General features: G+C 52.6%; 1 protein-coding gene across 6 annotated transcripts; it reads left to right on the forward strand.

Moving 5' to 3' along the window:
- Positions 1 to 60: 60 nt before the first annotated feature.
- On the forward strand, positions 61 to 18,907 carry INPP5K (inositol polyphosphate-5-phosphatase K). 6 transcript variants are annotated; one of them, XR_004381327.1, is made up of 12 exons: positions 61 to 137; positions 2,159 to 2,266; positions 2,596 to 2,704; positions 6,483 to 6,599; positions 6,923 to 7,098; positions 7,668 to 7,779; positions 8,447 to 8,556; positions 15,629 to 15,815; positions 16,706 to 16,843; positions 17,080 to 17,188; positions 17,335 to 17,439; positions 17,609 to 18,907. XR_004381327.1 is itself a non-coding variant. In XM_032846710.1 (12 exons), the coding sequence occupies exons 1-12, from the start codon at positions 85 to 87 to the stop codon at positions 17,666 to 17,668; spliced, it is 1,359 nt and encodes a 452-aa protein (XP_032702601.1). In that variant the 5' UTR covers positions 61 to 84; the 3' UTR covers positions 17,669 to 18,907. The 6 variants fall into 6 exon arrangements, 5 of the variants coding, with proteins under 5 accessions (XP_032702601.1, XP_032702602.1, XP_032702603.1 ...); XM_032846710.1 differs by having other exon boundaries at positions 17,080 to 17,163; XM_032846713.1 differs by lacking the exon at positions 61 to 137 and adding an exon at positions 1,103 to 1,123 and having other exon boundaries at positions 17,080 to 17,163.
- The last annotated feature ends 1,536 nt before the right edge of the window (positions 18,908 to 20,443 follow it).

A 20,443-nucleotide genomic window follows, 5' to 3' on the forward strand; every position in this document is an offset into this window, starting at 1 on the left:
CCGGAAGGAAAACAATCCGGGGAGAGTAAAGTAGCCGGGACCTGCTACCTGCTACAGGAGCAGCCGGGGCGCGGCGTGGGGACGATGGCCGCCGAGAGCCCACGGAACACGACTGAACCGAGAAGCAAGACGCTCAGGTGAGGAAGGCGGCTGCGGGCAAGCCGACCTGTTCCGGGCGGGATCACCCTCTCCTACCCTTTCGGGGCTGCGGATCTGAGGTACAGCCAGACTGGGAGAGAAGGGACCGGGCCTGCAGGGCTGATTCTAGTTCAGAGACCCTCCCCGGTTCTCCCAAGGCAATATTGAGGAGGTTGCTTTGGGCCCAAGCCCCGCGCTCCTTCCAAACTCAGGCTGCCGAGCTCGTTCCTATTTAGGCTCCCCTCGCAGGTGTCTCGGTTGGCACCTGGCGGAGGCAGCAGTATCGGGCTGTTTGGGGTAAAGACATAACAAGGCATTCTCCTCTCAGTTCTAGAATAGAAATCTTGTTCTTTTGATCAACACATACAACACGGGGTCTGCTAATCCCTTTGTGACCTCCCGAAATCCGAAATCAGGTTTAGTAAGATCCGTTAGCGCAGTGATAGAGCCCGGTCCCATGTTTGCTCTTTAACGAAGAACAAAGCTAATCACCAACTTAGTGCAGGTCACGATGCAAGGATTTGCTGCTAATCGTCGAATCTGAGAGTGAGGGCGAGATATCCCGACTTTTGCGCTCCATACCCTTAGAGCAGGTCCCTGGGAAAACAAAGAGCCTTGGACTGAAAGGGCTGCTTTCCTTAATCCTCTGTTGGACGGCAGGGGGAGATCGTAAACAAACGAAGTGCAGAATCTCTGGCCTAATGCCTGGGAAGGTGGTTTGTGTATTGTTTTATTGATGTTTGTAGGGAGGGGCAGGAAGTTGTTTTAAGTCGGCCAAGAATTTCAGGTTGTGGTTTTTAGAACATGGACCTTAAGAACAGGATCTGGTGGAGAAGAGATGTTTTTGGACATCCTGCCCTTTTCTCCCACCTCTCTCAACCCGGTTTCCGCGCTCATTCTAGGTTTTCCTCTGCTGCAGGTCCTCCTCCTCATGGTGTACCTAGGACTCACCTAAGGCCTGGTGGCTGGACCTTGGTCTCTGCAGGTGTTGTAGCCCCTGACTGCTCTGTACTCAGCTGAGTCTGGGGCTTTCTTGGGAGTGTTGCTGTAACTATTCAATTGAAGTGTCTCCTTCCCCTGAGCCTCTGATGGGATCCATTGTTATTGAGAGCTGCTGATCTAGTTGTCTTGCTTCCCTAAGGTGAATATGAAGCCAAGGTTGAGGATGTTATCCAGCTGATGAGTTTTCCCAAAAGAGGGTAGACTCTTTAAGATTTTATTTATTTGACAGACAGCAAGAGAGGAAACACGAGGAGGAGTGGGAGAGGGAGGAGCATACTTCCAACTGAGCAGGGAGCCTGATGCGGGACTCAATCCCAGGACCCCAGGATCCTGACCCGAGCTGAGCTGAAAATAGTCGCCTAATGACTGAGCCACCCAGGCTCCCAAGAGGTTAGACTCTTGAGAGAGATGTTGAGAACCCTGTTATCTTCTGCTTTAGGCTCCCTGAAATGCTTGGCAGAATTGGTTATGCTCCAGGGACCTGCTAGGAAGAAGGAAGGAAGGGAATGCGGTGGTGTTATCTTTGTTATTTTTGAAATGCTCCTGTCTTGTAGTGCTGAGTCCTCTTACAAGGTAAAAACTGAAACTCCAGACTCTTTCTGGTGGTCTTAGGAGCCTTGAGGTGTGAATGGCTGGTGAAATGATTAAATTCCTAACTACCCACCCCATCCCCATCCCTCCCCTCGCCTGACCCTGAAACCTTTGCGCCCACTTTGGCAGCCTTTCTTAATGTCAGCAGCACGAGTGCTGCCAGCTGTGGGCAGCTGTGGGCAGCTGTGGGCCTGCATGGAGGAGCCAAAACAGGGTGGAAATTTCCTTCTTCAGGAACAAAGTGAAGATGAAGGGCTTTTGTAGTTCAATGCCCCTGTTCCCACTACCAGGTACAGAAACTCCCGTTTCCTATTCTGGTTGCAGCAGATTGTGGTGCAGCCATTAGCAGGCCCAGACCCCTGTTCGTCACCTGGAAACGGGTCTTATCCTCCTCCCTCCATGACTTACCTTTGCATCCCTTCCACAGCATATATGTTGTGACATGGAACGTGGCCTCTGCAGCACCTCCTCTGGACCTCAGTGATCTTCTGCAGCTGAACAAAGACAACCTGAATCTGGACGTGTATGTCATTGGGTAGGTGTCTGCGGTGCCCCTTCCCCCATTCCATTGCTGAGATAGATAAGCCCGACCAGCCCAAAGTGGTCCCCACGGGGTACTACTATAACCTGTCCTCCCTCGCTGTGGAGTCTGAAGGCTAGGAGCTTTCAGCCTGCATCAGGACCAGTCAGTGTTTCTTGTCCTGCGTCAGTAATGGCAAGGGGTTGGTAGTCAATGGCCATGGGAGGGCGAGATCATGGTCATGAGTACCCAAGATTTGAAAGTGCCAAGGGCAGTACTGGATGTCTGTGGCAGAAGTACTACCCTCCAGACCACGGGGACAGCCTTTGACCTGGGATGGGCAGTTTGCAGGAAATGAACTGTGGGATCACGAGCCTCCTTTCTGACACTGCCTTTGAAGACCCATGGAGCAGTTTCTTCATGGATGTGCTTTCCCCTCTGAGCTTCGTCAAGGTAACTTACAAGTTCATGGGCAGTTGGGAAGTGTGTCTCACCTCCCCTCACTAACCCCCAGTCCTATGGTCTCCCACATAGGCTTTCATGCTGTTTCCATTTATTTAAAGGCCTAAACCTCAGCTGCACCTGGCTTCCTGGGACTCCTGCCTGCTTTGTGTCTTTCCAGTGTAGCTGGAGCTGAGCTGGGACCCCAGGGTTGGTTTAACACCTGGACATTTTTCAGGTCGGGAGAATCCTGGGGGGAAGCTCAGCAGGGCTTATTAACACTTCAGTACCTTTCCACCGTCAGCCTTCAGTCCCTGCTCACATGCCAGGCCTGAAGTCCCTGAGTATAATAGTAACTGCTAACATTTACCGAATGTTTACTTGGTAGTAAGCATTATAAATAAACTTTATATATGTTATTGAGAGCTCTTAACTCCCTTGAAATGCGGGTATTTTACAGGTAAAACCAAGACTCAAAGGTCACACAGGCTGTCTGGGGTTTGAATCTAGATCTTTCAAATTTCATAATCCATGTTCTTTTTTTTTCTTTATTGTACTTACTATGGAATTTATTTTTATTTTATTTATTTATTTATAGAGATTTTCCATTTATTCATTTGAGAGTGATAGAGCAGGGGGGATGGACAGAGGGAGAGAGAGAAGCAGACTCCTTACCGAACAGGGCACCTATGCGGAGCTCAATTCCAGGACCCCGGGACCATGACCTGAGCCGAAGGCAGGTGCTTAATTGACTGAGCCACCCAGGCACCCCATAACCCATGTTCTTCATTTGATCTTAGCCAAAAGGCCAAGAAGCGATAATAACCCATATTCTTAACTATTACATTTTACTGCTGTGCTGGTGATCTGAGGCTGACAGGTATGCCATAGCTAACTGGTTTCAGAGGGTGTCCTCTGATCATGGGAGACATGTACCTCAAATTCTCAGGGGCCCAGAGGTTTGGAGAGGGGAGAAAAATGGAGGGAAAATAGTTCTCAGTCTGAAGGGCCAGTATTCTTTCGGGAAAGCAGACCATAGGAGAATCCACAGGAAGGCTCTAGACTGCTGGGTCTTCACCTTTATGTCCTGCACAGCTGAGGCATGAAGCATAGTCCCATTCAAAGCACCCTATGCAGTGCTTCTTGGAGATACCAGAATTCCTCTGGCCCCTTCCTGGGTGACTCATTTATTCAGAATTCATTCTTTTACCCCAGTTTGCTTAATGGTGCTGAAGCAAGAGCTGTGAGTCCTCTTAAGGGCTGAGCCAGGAGGAGGGAATACAAGCTTTGTCCTGCTGCTGAGGCTGGAAAAGGCCAGTTCCCAAGCTCTTGGCTCCCTCCAGTTGAAGCTCAGGCCTCTTACTATAGACGTACAGTTAGAGCCTCCGAGAAGGCAGAAACACCTCTCTCCCCACACACTCTCTTCCCAAGACCGGAGGCTTTCCTGCACCCTGGCTAACTGGCAAGGGATTGGTAGAATGGAATCAAGCCAAAGGAATTAGCTCAGCTTGTAGCAGGGACACAAGCCACTCTACCCATTTGGCCTCCCGCATTTGGGAGGCCTGCCTGAAGGCCTGGCACCCAAAGCAGATGGGTGACTATCTTTCCCCTAGCCAAGAACTAGGCGGACGGGTAAAGGAGTGAACCCTGCTTTTTGCAGCCTCTTCCTCTAGATGGGAGTTTGGCAGTTAGAGGTTGAGAAGCCTGGACCTGACTCCTTTTGTTGGCTCTAGGGCCCCTAGCTCCCTCCCTTTAGCCCCTTCCTTAGCTCCTCCTACTTCACTTCCTCCAACAGAACTTCTACAAGCCTCCCGCCTTTCCCCACAGCCCCACCCTTTCTCCCAGTCCCAGCCTTTCCTGCCTCCCACCCTCCTCCCCGTCCTTGTTCCTTCACAAAGCGGACTGGTGCTTTCTTTTGGGGTCCCATTGGTCCAGACCTGCTGTGTGGGTCAGGATTAAGCCTGAAAGCTCTTCCTGGATCTTTATCAGTTCCTTAGGAGTGGGTTCCATTGGCGTACATGCTCGTGAATGGGAAGCCAAGACCCGGGCTAGAGGGTGCGGTTAGGGACACATTTGTAGTAACCTCTATCCAACGCTAGGTTTTCACGCCTCCTTCACTCAGTCTTGGGTTTGGGGTTCCCCCTGCTTTGACTCCGCTGCTATGGCAGAGCTCCTGGCCTGTGGGATCAAGTTTCATAATTCCTGGAAGGCCCCAGTACATGTTCCCCACCCAAGGGATTTCCTCCTTGGCCTCTGCAACCTCAAGCTCCGGAAACAGCTACTCGGGTGGTAGGTGTAGACAGGCTGAGGCTGAGAGAGAGGGTCACTGGCTACGGCCCTGTCCCACCCTGTCTCACAGAGAGCAGGGATTATAGGGATCTAGGACCTCTATCATTGTTATCCGAGTAGTCGTCCTGGTTCCTTAATCTCCTTGAGCTTCAGCCTTCCATCTGCAGAACAGGGACATCAGTTCCTTCCAAGGTTGGGGTGAAGATTAAATGCAGTATGAAGGATCTCTGGAGATGGTGGCTGTTCTTCCCAGCCTGTAAACGCACGTCCACCATACTTGCTCTCATTGCCTCCGCATCGCCTTCATGGAGATCCAGCTATCCACAGCATATAATTATTTGGGGGAGCATTTTCTTAATTTTTTTTCCACTGAGCATTATAATGTATACAGAAATTAGGTGTATTTTTGGTAGATGTTTATGTGTCTATGCTTCATTGTTACCACCAGTCAAGACAAGGTACAGATGTTTCTTTCTTTCTTTGTTTCTTTTTTTTTTTTTAAGATTTTATTTATTTATCTGACAGACAGAGATCACAAGTAGGCAGAGAGGCAGGCAGAGAGAGTTGGGGAGGCAAGCTCCCCGCTGAGCAGAGAGCACGATGCAGGGCTTGATCCCAGGACCCCAGGATTACAACCTGAGCCGAAGGCAGGGGCTTTAACCCACTGAGCTACCCAGGAGCCCCCAGACTATTTCTAGCAACCTAGAAGCCTCTCATATTCTCTTCCTGAATTTATTTTTTTGTTTTTTTAAGTAGTCTCCACGTCCAACATGGGGCTTGAACTCTTGACCCTGAGATCAAGAATTGCAAGCCAGCCAGGTGCCCCTCCCTGCATTTACTTTTTAAAAATCTTTAAACCAGGGATGCCTAGCTGGCTCAGAAGAGCATTAGACTCTTGATCTTGGAGTCATGAGTTTGAACCCCACATTGGTAATAGAGATTACTAAAAAAAAAAAAAATTTTAATCCTTAAACCAGCAAAGAATAGCTGCCAGTTAATCCTTCTGGCATCTATGAGCTAGATGAGGTAGAGTCCTGGTTTTTCAATGAGCAAATAGGCTGAGACTGGGCCCAACAGCAAATACTAGGAGCCCAAGTGGGATCTGAACCCAGATCTGGCTAACTTCCAACAAAGCCAGTGCCCTTAGCCACTATCCTACATCGTGCCATCCCTCTCTGAGCCCCTGGTGCATGGGGATGGCAGCCTGGAGTGCCCTACGGACCCATAGAGCATGGTGAGAGGAGTCCCTAGGCTGCATGGTGCTGGGACTGGAAGGTCGATGCCCTCCTGATGGCAGGGTGCCCTGGCAGCCTGTCTTCTCGGCCTCCCCTCCGCAGCCCGAGCCCGGGAAGAGGCAGTGCACTCGGCAGAATGATCACTCGGCAGCTCAGGGGAGTAAATGCTGAGCCTGGAGCTGAGACACCATCGACCTCAGGGTTAGGCAGGGACTTCCTCGGCCTGTGCAGGGGAATGAATGACCATTGTCCCCCCTCTGCTGTAGGTCTCCAGTGTCCGCATGCAGGGGCTCCTCTTACTGTTCTTTGCCAAGCATCAGCATTTGCCCTTTGTCCAGATCCTCTCTACTAAATCCACCCCCACGGGCCTCTTCGGGTACTGGGTAAGGATGGAGTTGTTGTCTGAATCTCGAACTGGGAGGCCTTCACCGCTGGGCTGGGGAGGGCTGGACGCTTTAGGGGTGAGCAGATGGAAAAGGGGGTGATGCATATCTGCTCTCCTACCTCTGGGAGCTCAGCACCCTTGAGACCTCAGGCTGGGTGAGCTGGGCTCTTGGATGGGGAGGTCACTCCGGGTTGCTGAGCATCCGGCCCTTGGGAGACCTGGCAGCAGGCGAGACGATCTCCGCTCAGGCTGGAGGTGGGAAAGGGGAGGTGGGTCTTAGCCAGAGCCACTTCCCACCCTTGTGCCCACTTATCCCACCAGGGGAACAAAGGGGGCGTCAACATCTGCCTGAAGCTCTATGGCTACTACATCAGCATCGTCAACTGCCACCTGCCCCCTCACATGGCCAACAATGACCAGAGGCTGGAGCACTTTGATCGGATCCTGGAGATGCAAAATTTTGAGGGACAGGATATCCCCAACATCCTGGACCATGAGTGAGTGTGCACTCATGGACTGCTGCCTCCTGTCCTCGCTCCCACACCAGCCCAGGCTAGCATTACCCTCAGGCCTCCTGTGTTCCACTCGGGCCCTTTCCCAGCCTCCTCCCTGATGCCCTGGCTCTCTTGTCCAATTTTACCTGCCTGGGGCCTAGGACTCCTTCCCTTTCCCTGACACCCTCCCCTCCGTGTCCTGCTTTAGAACTCCAGACACTTCTGAAGATCCCAGATTGATTACCCCAGGGTTCCTGAGTTCACCCATGGGGAATTGGTTCTCAGCCTTGCCTGGTGGCCCATTGAGGGAGAGGGAGGGAGGGCAAGAGCCTGCTCTATTTGCTGCTTGCCCCTGGGGGCTGGTGTGTGTGGCTAAAACATCTGGGAAGCAGCCACGAGAACAGTTCATCAGGGCTTATGCCAAATCATCCCTGGCATTGGCTCCTCCCAGCTTCCAGCATCTCACCTGCCCCTCAAGCTCGGCACTGGAGGAGTGAGCAGGCCTGAGGCCTGTTTCTCCTCCCTTCTCTTACCTTGTCCCAACCCTCAGCTGCCTTCTTTTCTCTCTGCAGCCTCATTCTGTGGTTTGGAGACATGAACTTCCGGATTGATGACTTTGGGCTGCATTTTGTCCGGGAATCCATAAAAAATCGGCGTTACAGTGACCTGTGGGAGAAGGATCAGGTATTAAGTGAGGGAAAGGTCCAGAGGGGTGATCTGAGCCTATTGTGGAGGTCCAGCGTCAAATGTGGGGGGCACTGCTCAGGTCCCTCAGCTGCCTGTTCTCCATTTCCAGGCCTCTGAAGTCCTTGTTCCCAGGTGGGGAGGAGTTTAACAGGGCTTTGCACCCGGGTCCTGGTCTTCCCCTGGAGGAGCTGCTGGGTGTGCATTAAGATAGGGAGCAAGGCCTTCGGCTTACCATGGTCCTGCACTGGGCACCAGCTCTCTTGGATCCCTGTTGTCTTTTCCATCCCCAGGCTTGCTTGCCTCCTGGAGGATGAGATACCAGCCCTTTGGGGGGACCCCAACCTCCCCTCTGATACAAGTTTGCTAGTGACTCCCAGAGAGATGGAATTCAAAGCCAGGTTCCCATAGTCCCAGGACTGAAAAATGGCAGGCAGCGGCCTCCCCTGGGACTCTGGAATAATGTTTGCTAAAGGATTCCGCTTTCCTGGGGATGGGGGTGGAGTGGGGACGGGCCGTTGAGGCTGTCACTGAGGCAGTGAGGAAGGGAAGTGGTGTTGCTTGACTCCTGGCCTACCTCAGTGGCATGTGCGATCCCTCGAATGGAGTGTGTGCCAGGCCGCTGGGTCGGGACTACTGGGAGATGTGACTGTGCCTTTCTCTCCAGCTCAGCATCGCCAAGAGACACGATCCACTGCTCCGGGAGTTCCAGGAGGGCCCCCTGCTCTTCCCACCCACCTACAAGTTTGATAAGAACTCCAACAACTATGACACCAGGTGAGTGGGCTCCCCCAGGAGAGGATCAGCCTGCCACTGATTTGGAATTAGCCTGTGAGGAGGAAATGAGGGGCCAAGAGGCCTCAGAAGTCAGGTTGTGTTGGGCTTTGGTGACAGAGGGAGCTGCCTCAGAATAGAAGTGTTAGGGAAGCAGGAATAGATCCAGCCATCACCTCAGGAGTGGCACCTCCCAGCCGCCTCACGAGGCGCCGACTGTGAGCTTCCCGGAGTGTCCTCAGAGAGCAGGAAGGTGCTGGCAAGGATGGGGGTAGGAGGAGGGGGGGGATGTGGCTGGTTCCTCACTTGAGAGAGACTGCATTTCAGCATTGCTTCCACTCCCCCAGGCTTTCTGGTCCTTCCCAAACAGAAGAACAGAAATCTTGGCTCAGCCAGTTACTGGCTCAGGTACCCCTGCCCCAGCTGGGAGTGGATCAGGTACTACATAGGAAGGTGAAGTAGTTGGCGTCAGTGGAGGAGTTTATGGGGAACAATGTAGGAACAGTGCATCTAGTAGTTAAAAATACAGCTCTGCCACCGATCAGCTACACATCCTCGGATAAGATATTTAAACTTCAATTTGATCATCTATAAAATGGGGATGATATTAGTATCCAGCTCATGGGGTTGAGGATTGAATGAGACCTCGCATGTGCTCAGCCCCAATGCCTGGCACCTGGTAAGCACCGTGACAACTGCTGTGGTCAAATTCACATCTTTGGGTAGTAGTTGTACTAAATACCTCTTTAAGAAGCTGAGAAGGGGCAGGTAACCACCCAGACTTGCAGCTTAGGCAGAGGGTCAAGAGCAGCTCTGGCCTGAAGTTCCCGGCCCAATCTGGCAAGGATTCCCATCTCTTTGAAGACAGAGAAGAGCCCCGACTGTGTCACAGGGTTTTTGTCTCACCTTCCTCTACTCCTCTTAGCAAGACTGTCTTATGAGGGAGGCAGGAAGTGCCTTTAGGGCAGAGCCTCTAGAATGTGGGGAGTGAACAGGTATCTCCCCAGCTGGGCCAGGCTGAGAAGTAGGACGGCCCTGTGCTGGCAATGGTACGGCCGAGCCACAGCGTCCCCTCCAAGGAAGGGGTGGGGTAGGAGGGAGGCATTTTGGGAGCATGGAGCAAGATGTGCTGGGGTCATGGCCTGGGCAGCACACACAAGAAGAGGCCATGAACCCTGGAAACAGAGCCTAGCCTGGGCCACAGAGCATGCCAGAAAGGAGGGAAGAGGGCAGGTTCCAGCTGGCCAGCTGGCCTGGGGCCACAGCTGCAGGGAGACTGCCAGTCTCCCCAGCCATCCATTGGAGATGAGACCTATCATGGACGTTGTGAGGCCTCGGTGGGATAGGCCTGGACCTTGGCAGCTGGGACCTTCTACTGATGGACTTTTTCAATCCCCTCTTGCTAGCAGGGAGAGAGCTACTGGCAGGCCATGTGGCCGGGGGTCCCTTTGCTCCCACCCCCAGGTATGGTAGGGAAACCACCAGGAGACTGGAAGTCCTCACAGACAGCTGAGTGTTGGCTAGGCTAGGATCAGCAGGTACTGAAATTGGGTACAGAGGCTCCCAGATGTTAAAGGACTTCCCCAGGAGACTCAACTAGTAACGGCGGAGTTGGAGCTGAGATCCGACTCTACTCTGCGGTCCCCAGTGCTTCAGTCTAGCCCACAGCACCTCCAGATTCGCAGCCAGTCTTGCCAACAGCAGCAAAAGGGCGGGCAGGATGGGGACAGCGAAGTCTTGCAAAGAAGGAGGCAGGTACTTATTTCCACACAGTGGATAGAGTCCACATTGTGATTGACTTCGCTGGAGCACTTACCATGTGCCTGTGTAACCAGACTGTTTTTCATCCTTGAAAACTCAGCTCAGACATCATCGCTGTTAGAAAGCTCCCTCACCCTTCCCCATCTCGCTGAGAGTTTTCTCCTGCCCATACACTGCCCAAAAGCATTGCACACACCATGCTTCCACTGCTGCTTTCAAGACACAGTGGGCTTTTCCTGTTGTACTACGAATGCCCAGAGAGACTGGATCTGATTTATGACCAACTCTGTTATGTAGCATAGCGCCCCGCATTTGTTTGAATCAGGAGCCCAGGAGGACAGAAGGAAAAGATAAGGTCTTTAAGGGGCAACCCATCTATTAGAGGGATCCACCCATAGCAAGAAATCCAAGTAAGTACTATCAAGTCCAGGAGTTGGTCAGTAGAAGGTTCTAGAACTCTGGAAGTGTCAAAGGAGGTTGAGCGAATGGTAAAGAGGTGGGCAGCTGAAGCCAGGAAGAGTCGATCAGAGCTGCTGTCAAGGATACAGTGGAGTCCGGCAGAGAGAAGGGCAGGCATTCCGGTCAGTCAGCAGCACTGATGAGAGGCACCTTGAGAAGAGCCTGACCGGCTATACAAAGTGACCATGAGTGACTTGTGTGCACGGCATGGTACACATCAGTTTTGCCCAGCAACATCCCTGAGCCAAGATGTCATCAGAAACGAGGTCAGCTCCATTACAGGGGAGGCTGAACAGGCTCAGAGCGGGAAATCCTGTTAAAGTCAGGGATTGCCGTAGGGTTTTGTTACGGTTGACCTGAGCCTGGTCAGCCTCTCCACCGGGCAATGAGCAGAGGATCTTATGATCAGTCTAGCCAAGACTCCTGTCCAGAGTTCAGTAAGACTTTTCCGAAGGGAAAAGTTCATTTCAGACTATTTCAGACCCAGAAATGGAACACAACACTAGGGGTCAATAAATCGGCTCAATGTTCTAGGCTCTTAAAGAAATATTTGCAGAGCTAGTTGGTTTTAATTTGTCTAAAGTAAGGACATACTAATCTCCAGAAACAATTCTTGTACTCAGTCACAACCATTCAGCCAAGAAGCCTAAGTGAGGTCTGGTTCTGGTAAGGCATTCGAGGAGACAGTTCACTGCTGGGAATTGGCCATGTTGGAGTGCAGTGGAAGGAGCATGGACTTCATAGACGTAGGCAAGCATCTGACTTCTGCCTGGACAGGGTGACCTCTGAACTTCAGTGTCTTGTAGTGGAGGGAGAATGTGACCTGTAAGTCTTGCAGGGCCGAGAGGATCAGGACAGTCCATGCGACACCTATCACAGGGTCGAATGAACAGAAGGATCCCATGTTTCACAATTATTACTAGAAATGGAGAACCGGGGGCGCCTGGGTGGCTCAGTGGGTTGAGCCTCTGCCTTCAGCTCAGGTCATGATCTCAGGGTCCTGGGATCGAGCCCCGCATCGGGCTCTCTGCTCAGCGGGGAGCCTGCTTCCCCCTCCCCCTCTGCCTCTCTGCCTACTTGTGATCTTGCTCTCTCTGTCAAATAAATAAATAAAATCTTAAAAAAAAAAAAAAAAGAAATGGAGAACTGGATGGGTGAGGGCCCATGGGGCGGACGTAGTTGATTAAGCATCCAACTCTTGGTTTTGGTTCAGACCATGATCTCAGGGTTCTGGGATCAAGCCCCAAGTCGGGGCTTGAGTATGCTTGAGTTTTTTTCTCCCTCTGCACTCTCTCTCCCTCTTTCTAAAATAAATAAATAAATTTTTTAAAAGATTTTTATTTATTTATTTGACAGAGAGATACAGAGAGAGCACAAATAGAGCAGCAGGCAGAGAGAGAGGGAGAAGCAGGCCCTCCACTGAGCAGGGAGCCCAATGTGGGGCTGGAGCCCAATTTGGGGCTCAATCCCAAGACCCTGGGATCATACCCAAGCCAAAGGCAGACCCATAACCGACTAAACCATCCCTTTTAAGAAAGAAGTGAAGAACTGGGGGAATATATGTAATATTTAATTCGTACACACACATTTATTTATTTATTTTTAAGTAGGTTCCATGCCCAACATGAGGCCTAAACTTATGACCCTGAGATTGAGAGGCACATGCTCTACCAACTGGGCCAGCCAGGCAGCTCAATTTGTACACATTTAACTTGTTTCCTGTCTTTTTTTTTTTTTTTTTTTTTGCCAGACAAGCTCCTTGAGGACTTTGTCAGTCCCATTTTTCAGATCCCCAGTTGCCTAGCATATAATAAGGGCACGGTAAATCTTCATTGAAAGACTGAAGTGTACAGGTGCCCAGTGATAAGCCTGGGCAGGCCCTGGAAAAGAAGGAAAGGAGGACAGGCTGAGAGGTACTGAGGAGGAAGGAGTGGTCAGGACTTGTGGAGGATCCTGAAGTGACAGCTAGTCACCATAATAGGGAAGTTAGGGAGGGAGAATGCTTTGAAAGGGAAAGTGGTCCATTTGTGTGGATCGTGCCCAAGTTTAAGCATGGCGAGGTACTGAATGTCCAAGGTGGGTTCAGAGATTCCGTGTCTGTCATCTCTGGAGTGGAAATAGCATATTCTGATGTGCTCTGAGCACTCCTCAGAAGAGTAGAAGGTTGAGACAACCCCGGGAGCCCCAAACAGATGTGGCCAAGCCGGTTAGCACCTCTTAACCCCTCCCTTAACACACCTTAACTTGTTTAATCCTCACTACAACTCTTTGAAGCAAAGTACTGCTGTCACCCCCATCTGAGAGCTGAAGCTGAGGTTGGGAGAAGTGAAGTCACTTGCCCAGGGGCACATAGCTTTCTGTCTCTCTCTCTTTATCAAACTAGATTACCAGTTAATTATAAAATGATATAATTCAGGAACAGGCAGAAGGAAGAGAGGCCTAGGGCCAGGTGTGGAGAGAGGGCAAGGAGCCGCTCTCCAAGTCACGTATTCACCAGCCAGAACCACAGAGCTCTTCGTTAACAGGGCAGGACCTCCCCCCAAATCCTGGTGTCTGATCGTGGAATCAGACTTCACCAGTGAGACAGCATTCTGCCTCTCTGTTGCTAGAAGACTATATTGCTATTGAATTGACAACAGTACGTCAGAAATCTTTATTTAAAATAGTAAGTGGAGGGGCGCCTGGGTGGCTCAGTGGGTTAAAGCCTCTGTCTTCAGCTCAGGTCATGATCTCAGGGTCCTGGGATTGAGCCCCACATTGGGCTCTCTGCTCGGCAGGGAGCCTGCTTCCCCCTGTCCCTCTGCTTGCCGCACTACCCACTTGTGATCTCTCTCTTTCTGTCAAATAAATAAATTAAATATTCTAAAAAAATAAAATAGTAGGGTGCCTGGGTCGCTCAGTGGGTTAAAGCCTCTTCCTCCAGCTCAGGTTACGATCCTGGGAGCCTGGGATCAAGCCCCGAGTCAGGCTCTCTGCTCGGCGGGGAGCCTGCTTCCCCCTCTCTCTGCCTGTCGGCCTACTTGTGATCTCTGTCAAATAAATAAAATCTTTAGGAAAATAAAAAATTAAAATAAAGTAAAATAGTAAGTGGAGGCACCTGGATGGCTCAGGTCGTGATCCCAGGGTCCTCAGATTCAGCCCTGCATCAGACTCCCTGCTCAGCGGGGAGCCTGCTTCTCCCTCTCCCTCTGCTGCTCCCCCTGCTTGCACGCGCTGTCTGTCAAATAAATAAATAAAATAAAATAGTAAGTGAATCAAACAGAAGACAAAAAGTAGACTTGCAACCTGGTTATCAGCATCTTAAAGTGTGTATATCAGGATTAGATGGGCATTTCTGAGGAGAGAGGTCCAGCTTGGGGTTTTTGTGAGTTTAGGTTCCATGAGCAGTCAGGCCGGCTAAGTGCCGGCTTTGTACTAAGGCTGAGGCTGCGCAGGACATCTCGAAAGCCAGTGCTTGCCTTCCAGGCTCATACACAGACCAGTATGCCAACTGAAAACGACAGTACTGCATAACATAATAGAGAAAACACCGGTGCAAAATGCTTTGGAAGCAGAAAGTAGAGCTCAAGGACGGCTTTCTGACAAAGGCAGTGTTGCAACTGGCCTCTCCCTGTGAAGACGGGTGTTCCAGGCAGTATAGACTGCAAGAGTAAAGGTCCGGAGGCCAGAGAGTCCCTGGTAGGCGGGTCTGGGACAGTGGTGGGAGACAGGGGTGTCAGGCTCCTGGAAAACCGTGCTTGGGACTTGAGCTTTATTCGGAGACAGTGAAGACTCCTGAAGGGTTTTAAAGCAGGAACCATCTGACTAGGCTTTACTACTCTGGGTTCTTTTAAAATCAAGGGGGAGGAACCCAGAGCAGCAACTGCCCACCACCCCCATTCCAGGACTTGGGCCCCGCCCCATTCTTGGAGGACAAAGCCTGATCTTAGAGAACTGCCGATCTTCTCGATCTTCGAGAACAGCCCTGTAGCTCCCTGGGCACGGCTCGCCTGTCTTGAGACAACCGCAGTTACCTAGGGAAGGAAAGCACTCCTATCTCCAAGAGCTGTACAGCCTCAGGGCTCCGCAGAGAAGCCAGTAAGCAAAGAACAGGCCAGAGGGGTCTCAGTCGACTCTTGAGAACAAAGAGTCACAAAAGCCAGTGATTACGGAGAGCTTATTTTGTACCAGGCACGGTGCTAAAGATTTTGTGTGCTTTATCTCATTTAATTGTGTCAGCAGACTGAGGTAACTTATTACCTTCATTTTACGGATGAGGAAGTGAAGGCTGAGAGGGGGTGGCCTGGTCATGAGGAGCTTGGCCATCTGGTCACGCCGCCTGGCCTTGAATCCTGACTCCACCACTCAGTCCCTGTGTGACTTCGGTAAAGTTCCTTCCCTACTGAGTCTCGATTTCTCCACCTGAGAGAGGGGACAGGCAGTACTGACGGCGGGCACACAGGGAGCGTCCCCAAATACTTCCCTTTCCTTTTCTGAGGTTCCACCGGTAGTGAGAGGGAAGCCAAATTCCAGCTTACCTCTAACTCCGAAATCCAAACCTCAGCTGCTCTCTGGTCTGCTGCTTTTGTTCTAGAAGTCAGAAAAGCTTTGGAGTGGAATGTTTCTGAATCACAGTTGGATTCATAAAAATGTAGACTAGACTGAAGGTCCTTGGCAGAGTCTGACAAAGACCAGTTGGCTTCTGGTTCTCTCGGGCCCCCTCCTGCCGGCTGCCATGCCACACTCCCACTGTGGCCCAGAGGTCTCATGGCCACTGAGAGGCCCTGGTGTTGGGGGCTCCAGCAGGCCTGCTGGGGTACCTTCTTGCTCTCCTGCCAACCATTCTCTCCGCATTCTTTCTCCCCTCCACCCCCAGTGAGAAAAAACGCAAGCCTGCTTGGACCGACCGTATCCTGTGGAGGTTGAAGCGGCAGCCCCAGGCCAACCCCCAAACGCAGAGGCTGCCAGCCCCACACTTCTTCCTGTCTCTAAGGAGTTATGTCAGCCACATGATGTACTGTGTCAGTGACCATAAGCCTGTGACCAGCACCTTTGACTTGGAGGTGAATTTCTAGGCTGCCCGGCCCTTCACAGAGCACCCGCTGGGCCACCTCCCAAACCCCCCAGCCCTGGATTCTAATGTCAGCATGTCTCCCAGGGGAGGCCTCTAGGTAGGAGGACACCACTGCCACTCCTCCCAGGTCGGGTATCCCAGCTCTTAGAAGCTGTTGAGGGCTCTGTCAAAAACAGGCTCAGACCCTTTGTGAATGGGTTTCCATTTCCTCTTGGTACTGTCCCTTGGGGCTAGTGGGTTCCATTATGCTTATTACCTCCCGTGTGAAGTAGGACTTCCTTCTATTTGTCCTAAATCTACCTGGATCAGGTTGCAAAGGGAGCTACCTCCATCCTTGCATCTTGCCATCAAATGACCACGGCACTGTTGACCTCCTCTGAGACCTGCAGAGTGTTGGGTGTTGTCCACCCAACACCACAGCCTTCACTTTCTCATGGCTGGTTTGTCTGTCTGTATACCATTGTGGCCCTCCACATGCCTACAGCTGCTCTCCCCAGAACTACCGCCCTACTTTGGGTCAGGAACCCTGGAGGCCTGAGAGTAGCTACCTGACTTCCTTTTTAAATCTGTCAGCAACTCCCCCCTTCTCCCCTACCCTCTCCCCTCAGCACTTGGCTCTCTGCTTGGTTACCCACTGGGCCCCTAGCCCCATCCTCCCTGGCAGGGCCAGCTTCCCCGACAAGCCTTTGGCCCTTTCTCCTTCCAGTGGGCCAGTCAAAGTCTAATACTTTTTCGGGGCTGCCTAGTGGAGTTCTGTGCCCATCCCCATGTGTGCCCCTCTTCCCCCTCACTGCAAGTTCACAGTTCACAGCAAGAACATTAGCCTCAGAGGAAAGAATGATGCTGTGGGATTTCAACCCCTTTCCCACCTCTATGTAGCTGAAGCCTTTGGTGTCTACCCCACCGATCACCCTGATGCCTGAGGGGCTGTGGACCATGGAGAACGAGATGTTGATCAGCTACTCCTTGACCCCAGACTTTCCCAGCAGTCCCTGGGACTGGATTGGACTATACAAGGTGACATGGTGGGCAAGATGTGCTATCAGCCCTTCCCCCTGTTTTATCCCTCCTGGAGGCTCACGGGAGCTGAAGAGCTCATGCCCATATCCCGCAGGGGTCCTTGCCCACCTAGAGGCTGGCGGTGAAGGGGGGGGCGTGTATAGTACAATGGCCAGGCCGAAGCATCTTCTTGGCACTTGTCACAGGTGCCGTGTCCTCCCAGACCACTGACTGCTCAATCCCCTCTCCAACAGGTGGGGTTGCGCCACATTAATGACTACGTGTCCTATGTCTGGGTCAGGGACAACCAGGTCTCCTTCAGCGACGGGCTGAGCCAGGTACCTGCCTGCTTCCCTGAGATAGGTATACCATGTCTCCCAACGCGAGGGCTTACCTGGGCACTTCTCTGTCTTTTGGAAGGAAAAGAGGGTGGGATAACTTGTTAATGAGAGCTGGGTGGGGCCCCGGGCCGGGGAGCTGACCCCATTCCTCTCCGTCCTCCCCACCAGGTTTACTTCAATACCAGCGACATCCCTGAGACCGAGGGCCAGTTTCTCCTCTGTTACTATAGCAACAATCTGCATTCTGTGGTGGGAATAAGTAAACCCTTCAAGGTGTGTTGGTGTGGGGAGGGGACTTGAGCCCCTGCTCGGTTCTTCATCGCCATGGGCCTGGGAATCCACTTGGGCCGTGGAGCTGCCTGCACTGGAGAAGGGGAGTGATGGAAAGACACAGCAAAATCTGCCCCCCCCCATTCTGCTCACTGCTGTTTTCTTCCTGCAGATCCAGCCTGGCTCCTTCTTGGCGGAGGACCCACTGGGTGAATCCCAACCACACATCTGAGCCTGAATGAGAGTGGTTCCAGGGCGGAGGCCAGAGCTGGCAGCCAGCTCTGCCCACCACTGCCAGGAGCACCAGGGGCCAGGCCCAGCCCCCAGAGGAGGTAGCAGGTATCCTCCACCTCCCAGGGGGAGGTCTAGCCACACTCCTTGGCTCTCTCCAGTCCAGATCTCTAGAATTGGCCCCCTAAATACAGGTTTTTGTTGCTGAGATATGAGTGAAACCAACTAGTTTGTCAACACGGAAGACCTGGGACAGACCCCTGGATGTGGGAAGGACCCTCCAGCCTATATCTCATTTCTCGATTTTCCCCACACACACTCCCAGTCCTGCCCAAGCAGGCCTGCCAGGCACATGCCCCATCTGGCACAGGCCTGCATTCTTGTCACGCCATCCTGGGCCTCAGGCTGCCTGGGAGGGGGAGATGCTCACATTTGCACAGGCCCCATAGACTGCTTGGCACAAGCAGCCTGGGTTCCGGGAGTCTTGGCATCTTGTTGCCCATCCCCCTGGGGGATGGGCAGAGGGTGTGGGATCCCTGCTTTTGGCAAAAGCAATTAGACTAAGTGGGCAGGATGAAGGGCCCCTCCACCCAGGCTCTTAGTAAGTGTTGTGGGCAGGAGCCTGACCCATGGAGTCTGATGCAGAAGTTCACTGTCTGAGCAAAGGATTGGCCCCAGATTGACTTGTGCTGGTGGGTCAGGCTCCATGCCCTAACCTGCCCTCCTGTGAAAGGGTTGGCAGGTGATAGAGGAGCTGTGGCCACAGACTTTTCCAGGGGCTTTCTTGCCCAGTCCAGCTCATCTGCTCCTTCCCACCCTCACCTGCAGTGACTGGCCAGGAACCCGCCCTCTCTAGACTGCCCTAGCACCTGAAGCGGAGGCAGGCAGAGAAGGGAGCCAGGATCCAGTCATTTTGGAGAATCCGGCCTTGAGGGTCTTCTGAGAGCATTCTCTGGGTGCTGTGTGGGCACTCAGTCCCACTCCCGCCACTTGCCTCCAGCCACTGGTGATTCAACGGCCCTTCTCCCAGGAGAAGACACCTCAGGGAACCTGCTCCATGATGGTCACATCCATCCTCTGACCTGAGACTGAGGGACACTCCAGTCACTCTGTGATCCATACTCCACCCTGGGAGCCGTGTGTACCATCAAGAACTGTCCCCCAGGCTTCTAGTGGCCCATGGCTGTGTTCTGTGTCTGTTGTATTGGGGGATCATTAGAAACATGGCTTTTACAACTTGTGTGTGGCTCCGTGATTGGGGGGGTGGTGATGGTCTGACTCCATACCCTTGCTAAGCTCTAGGACGAGGGCCCTGTAGATCTACACTAGAGTTCTGTGTCTGAGAGTGACAGATGTTGCCTGGATGGGAATGAGATGGGGTCCCAGGATGGCGGCCCTCTGGGTCCCTGGCACAGTTGGGGCAAGCCTCCTATGCTATCAGGCATTTCATTTACCTTGCCGTGAACTAGAATGGGTTTCTGGGAACTGCTGACTTTCAGAAAAGGCGCTCTGTGTTCACTGGTTCATCCCTCCTCACTGACATTCCTTCACCTTAGCCTTGAGCCTTGGTCCCAGCTAGAGCTATTCAAAAATGTCACCATCTTTTTTTTCCCTTGAGCCTCCTGCCCCAAGGTCTCCCAACGGTAATCTCTGTTCCCACCCCAACACACACATACCAGAGGACCCGTGACCGCTCACACTTGCCCGCCTCTCACCTTCTCACCTGCACAAACCTCGTGGGCGCTGCCACGCAGCACCTATCATTTGGCAGACGGCAGCCACAGCTCAGAGTGGCGGCCTGGTCCATCCCAAGTTACACAGGCAGCTGTGGTGTCATGCAGGACCAGAAACACAGGGATGAGATCAAGACCTGGACTTGAATCTGAGCTACACTTCTCCCCATGTAGGAATCCTGGTTGTCTGTAAAATACAAATAGTGTATGCATTTCCAAGATGATTGTGAGAGAACAGTTGGAAGAACAATTGAAGCAGCACATACCTATCTCCTTATTCTGATCCATGTAGCCCCGGTGCTCGATCTCAGGGACCACTGCCTCCACCTGCTGCCCGTGGAACATGCTTGTCTGTGTGCCCATCTCTGCCCTTCCCCCTTAAGTCTTCACACACCCCTACCCCTGCCTCCTGTTGGGGAGCCCCTCTGGGCCTGGGAGGGGCGAGTCCAGCAGTGATTGAGAGGCCGGGAAGGGGAAGGGGGAGTGTTTTGCCTCCTCTTGGCCCCAGTCAGGATATGGCCGTTCTGGGCCCAGCCCTGACCCGCTGGGTGGAAACAGGAAATGTGTGAGACTTGGTGTGCACTGGGTCTCTGTGCCTGACTCCACAGCTGATAAGGGCCATTGTGTGGCCACTGGGGATGAGCCTGCCCTAGATAGATGTGCTTCTTAGAGGAAGGAAGGAAGCTTTGTTGGCCTTTCCTGGGCGGGGGGACGCTGTGGGGAGGGAAGGAAAGGGTGCCCCAGGGGAAGGTGCTTGACCAAGGGGCTGTCAGGGCTGGCAGTGGCCTACTGCACCCCCCCACCCCCCGCAGGCCAGTGTCTCCCTCTGGAGAGGTCACTTTTCCTTATCCTCTTCCCCTTCTTACTTCTTATAAGGAATGGCTAAAGACCTGAGGCCTCAGTCCCAGGCCAGGAAAGTGTCAGCCGTGATTTAGCAACAGTAAGGATAGGAAACAGGAACATTCGGGATGAGGGACCCCTGAGGGTACTGTGGAAAAGTAAGAAGCCAACAGGGCTTAAGGCTGCCTAGAGCCGGGGAGTCC

Source organism: Lontra canadensis, unplaced genomic scaffold (assembly GCF_010015895.1).
Source record: "Lontra canadensis isolate GAN:19392208 unplaced genomic scaffold, GSC_riverotter_1.0 scaffold180, whole genome shotgun sequence".
NCBI classification, from domain to species: domain Eukaryota; kingdom Metazoa; phylum Chordata; class Mammalia; order Carnivora; family Mustelidae; genus Lontra; species Lontra canadensis.

What these genes read in the sequence shown, in the direction of transcription:
- INPP5K (XM_032846710.1), top strand. Translation starts at nt 85, where the DNA reads ATGGCCGCCGAGAGCCCACGGAACACGACTGAACCGAGAAGCAAGACG. An exon ending in CTGGACGTGTATGTCATTGG is followed by an intron (nt 2,267 to 2,595) that starts GTAGGTGTCTGC and finishes TGGGATGGGCAG; the next exon opens with TTTGCAGGAAATGAACTGTG. An exon ending in CCAGCACCTTTGACTTGGAG is followed by an intron (nt 15,816 to 16,705) that starts GTGAATTTCTAG and finishes ACCTCTATGTAG; the next exon opens with CTGAAGCCTTTGGTGTCTAC.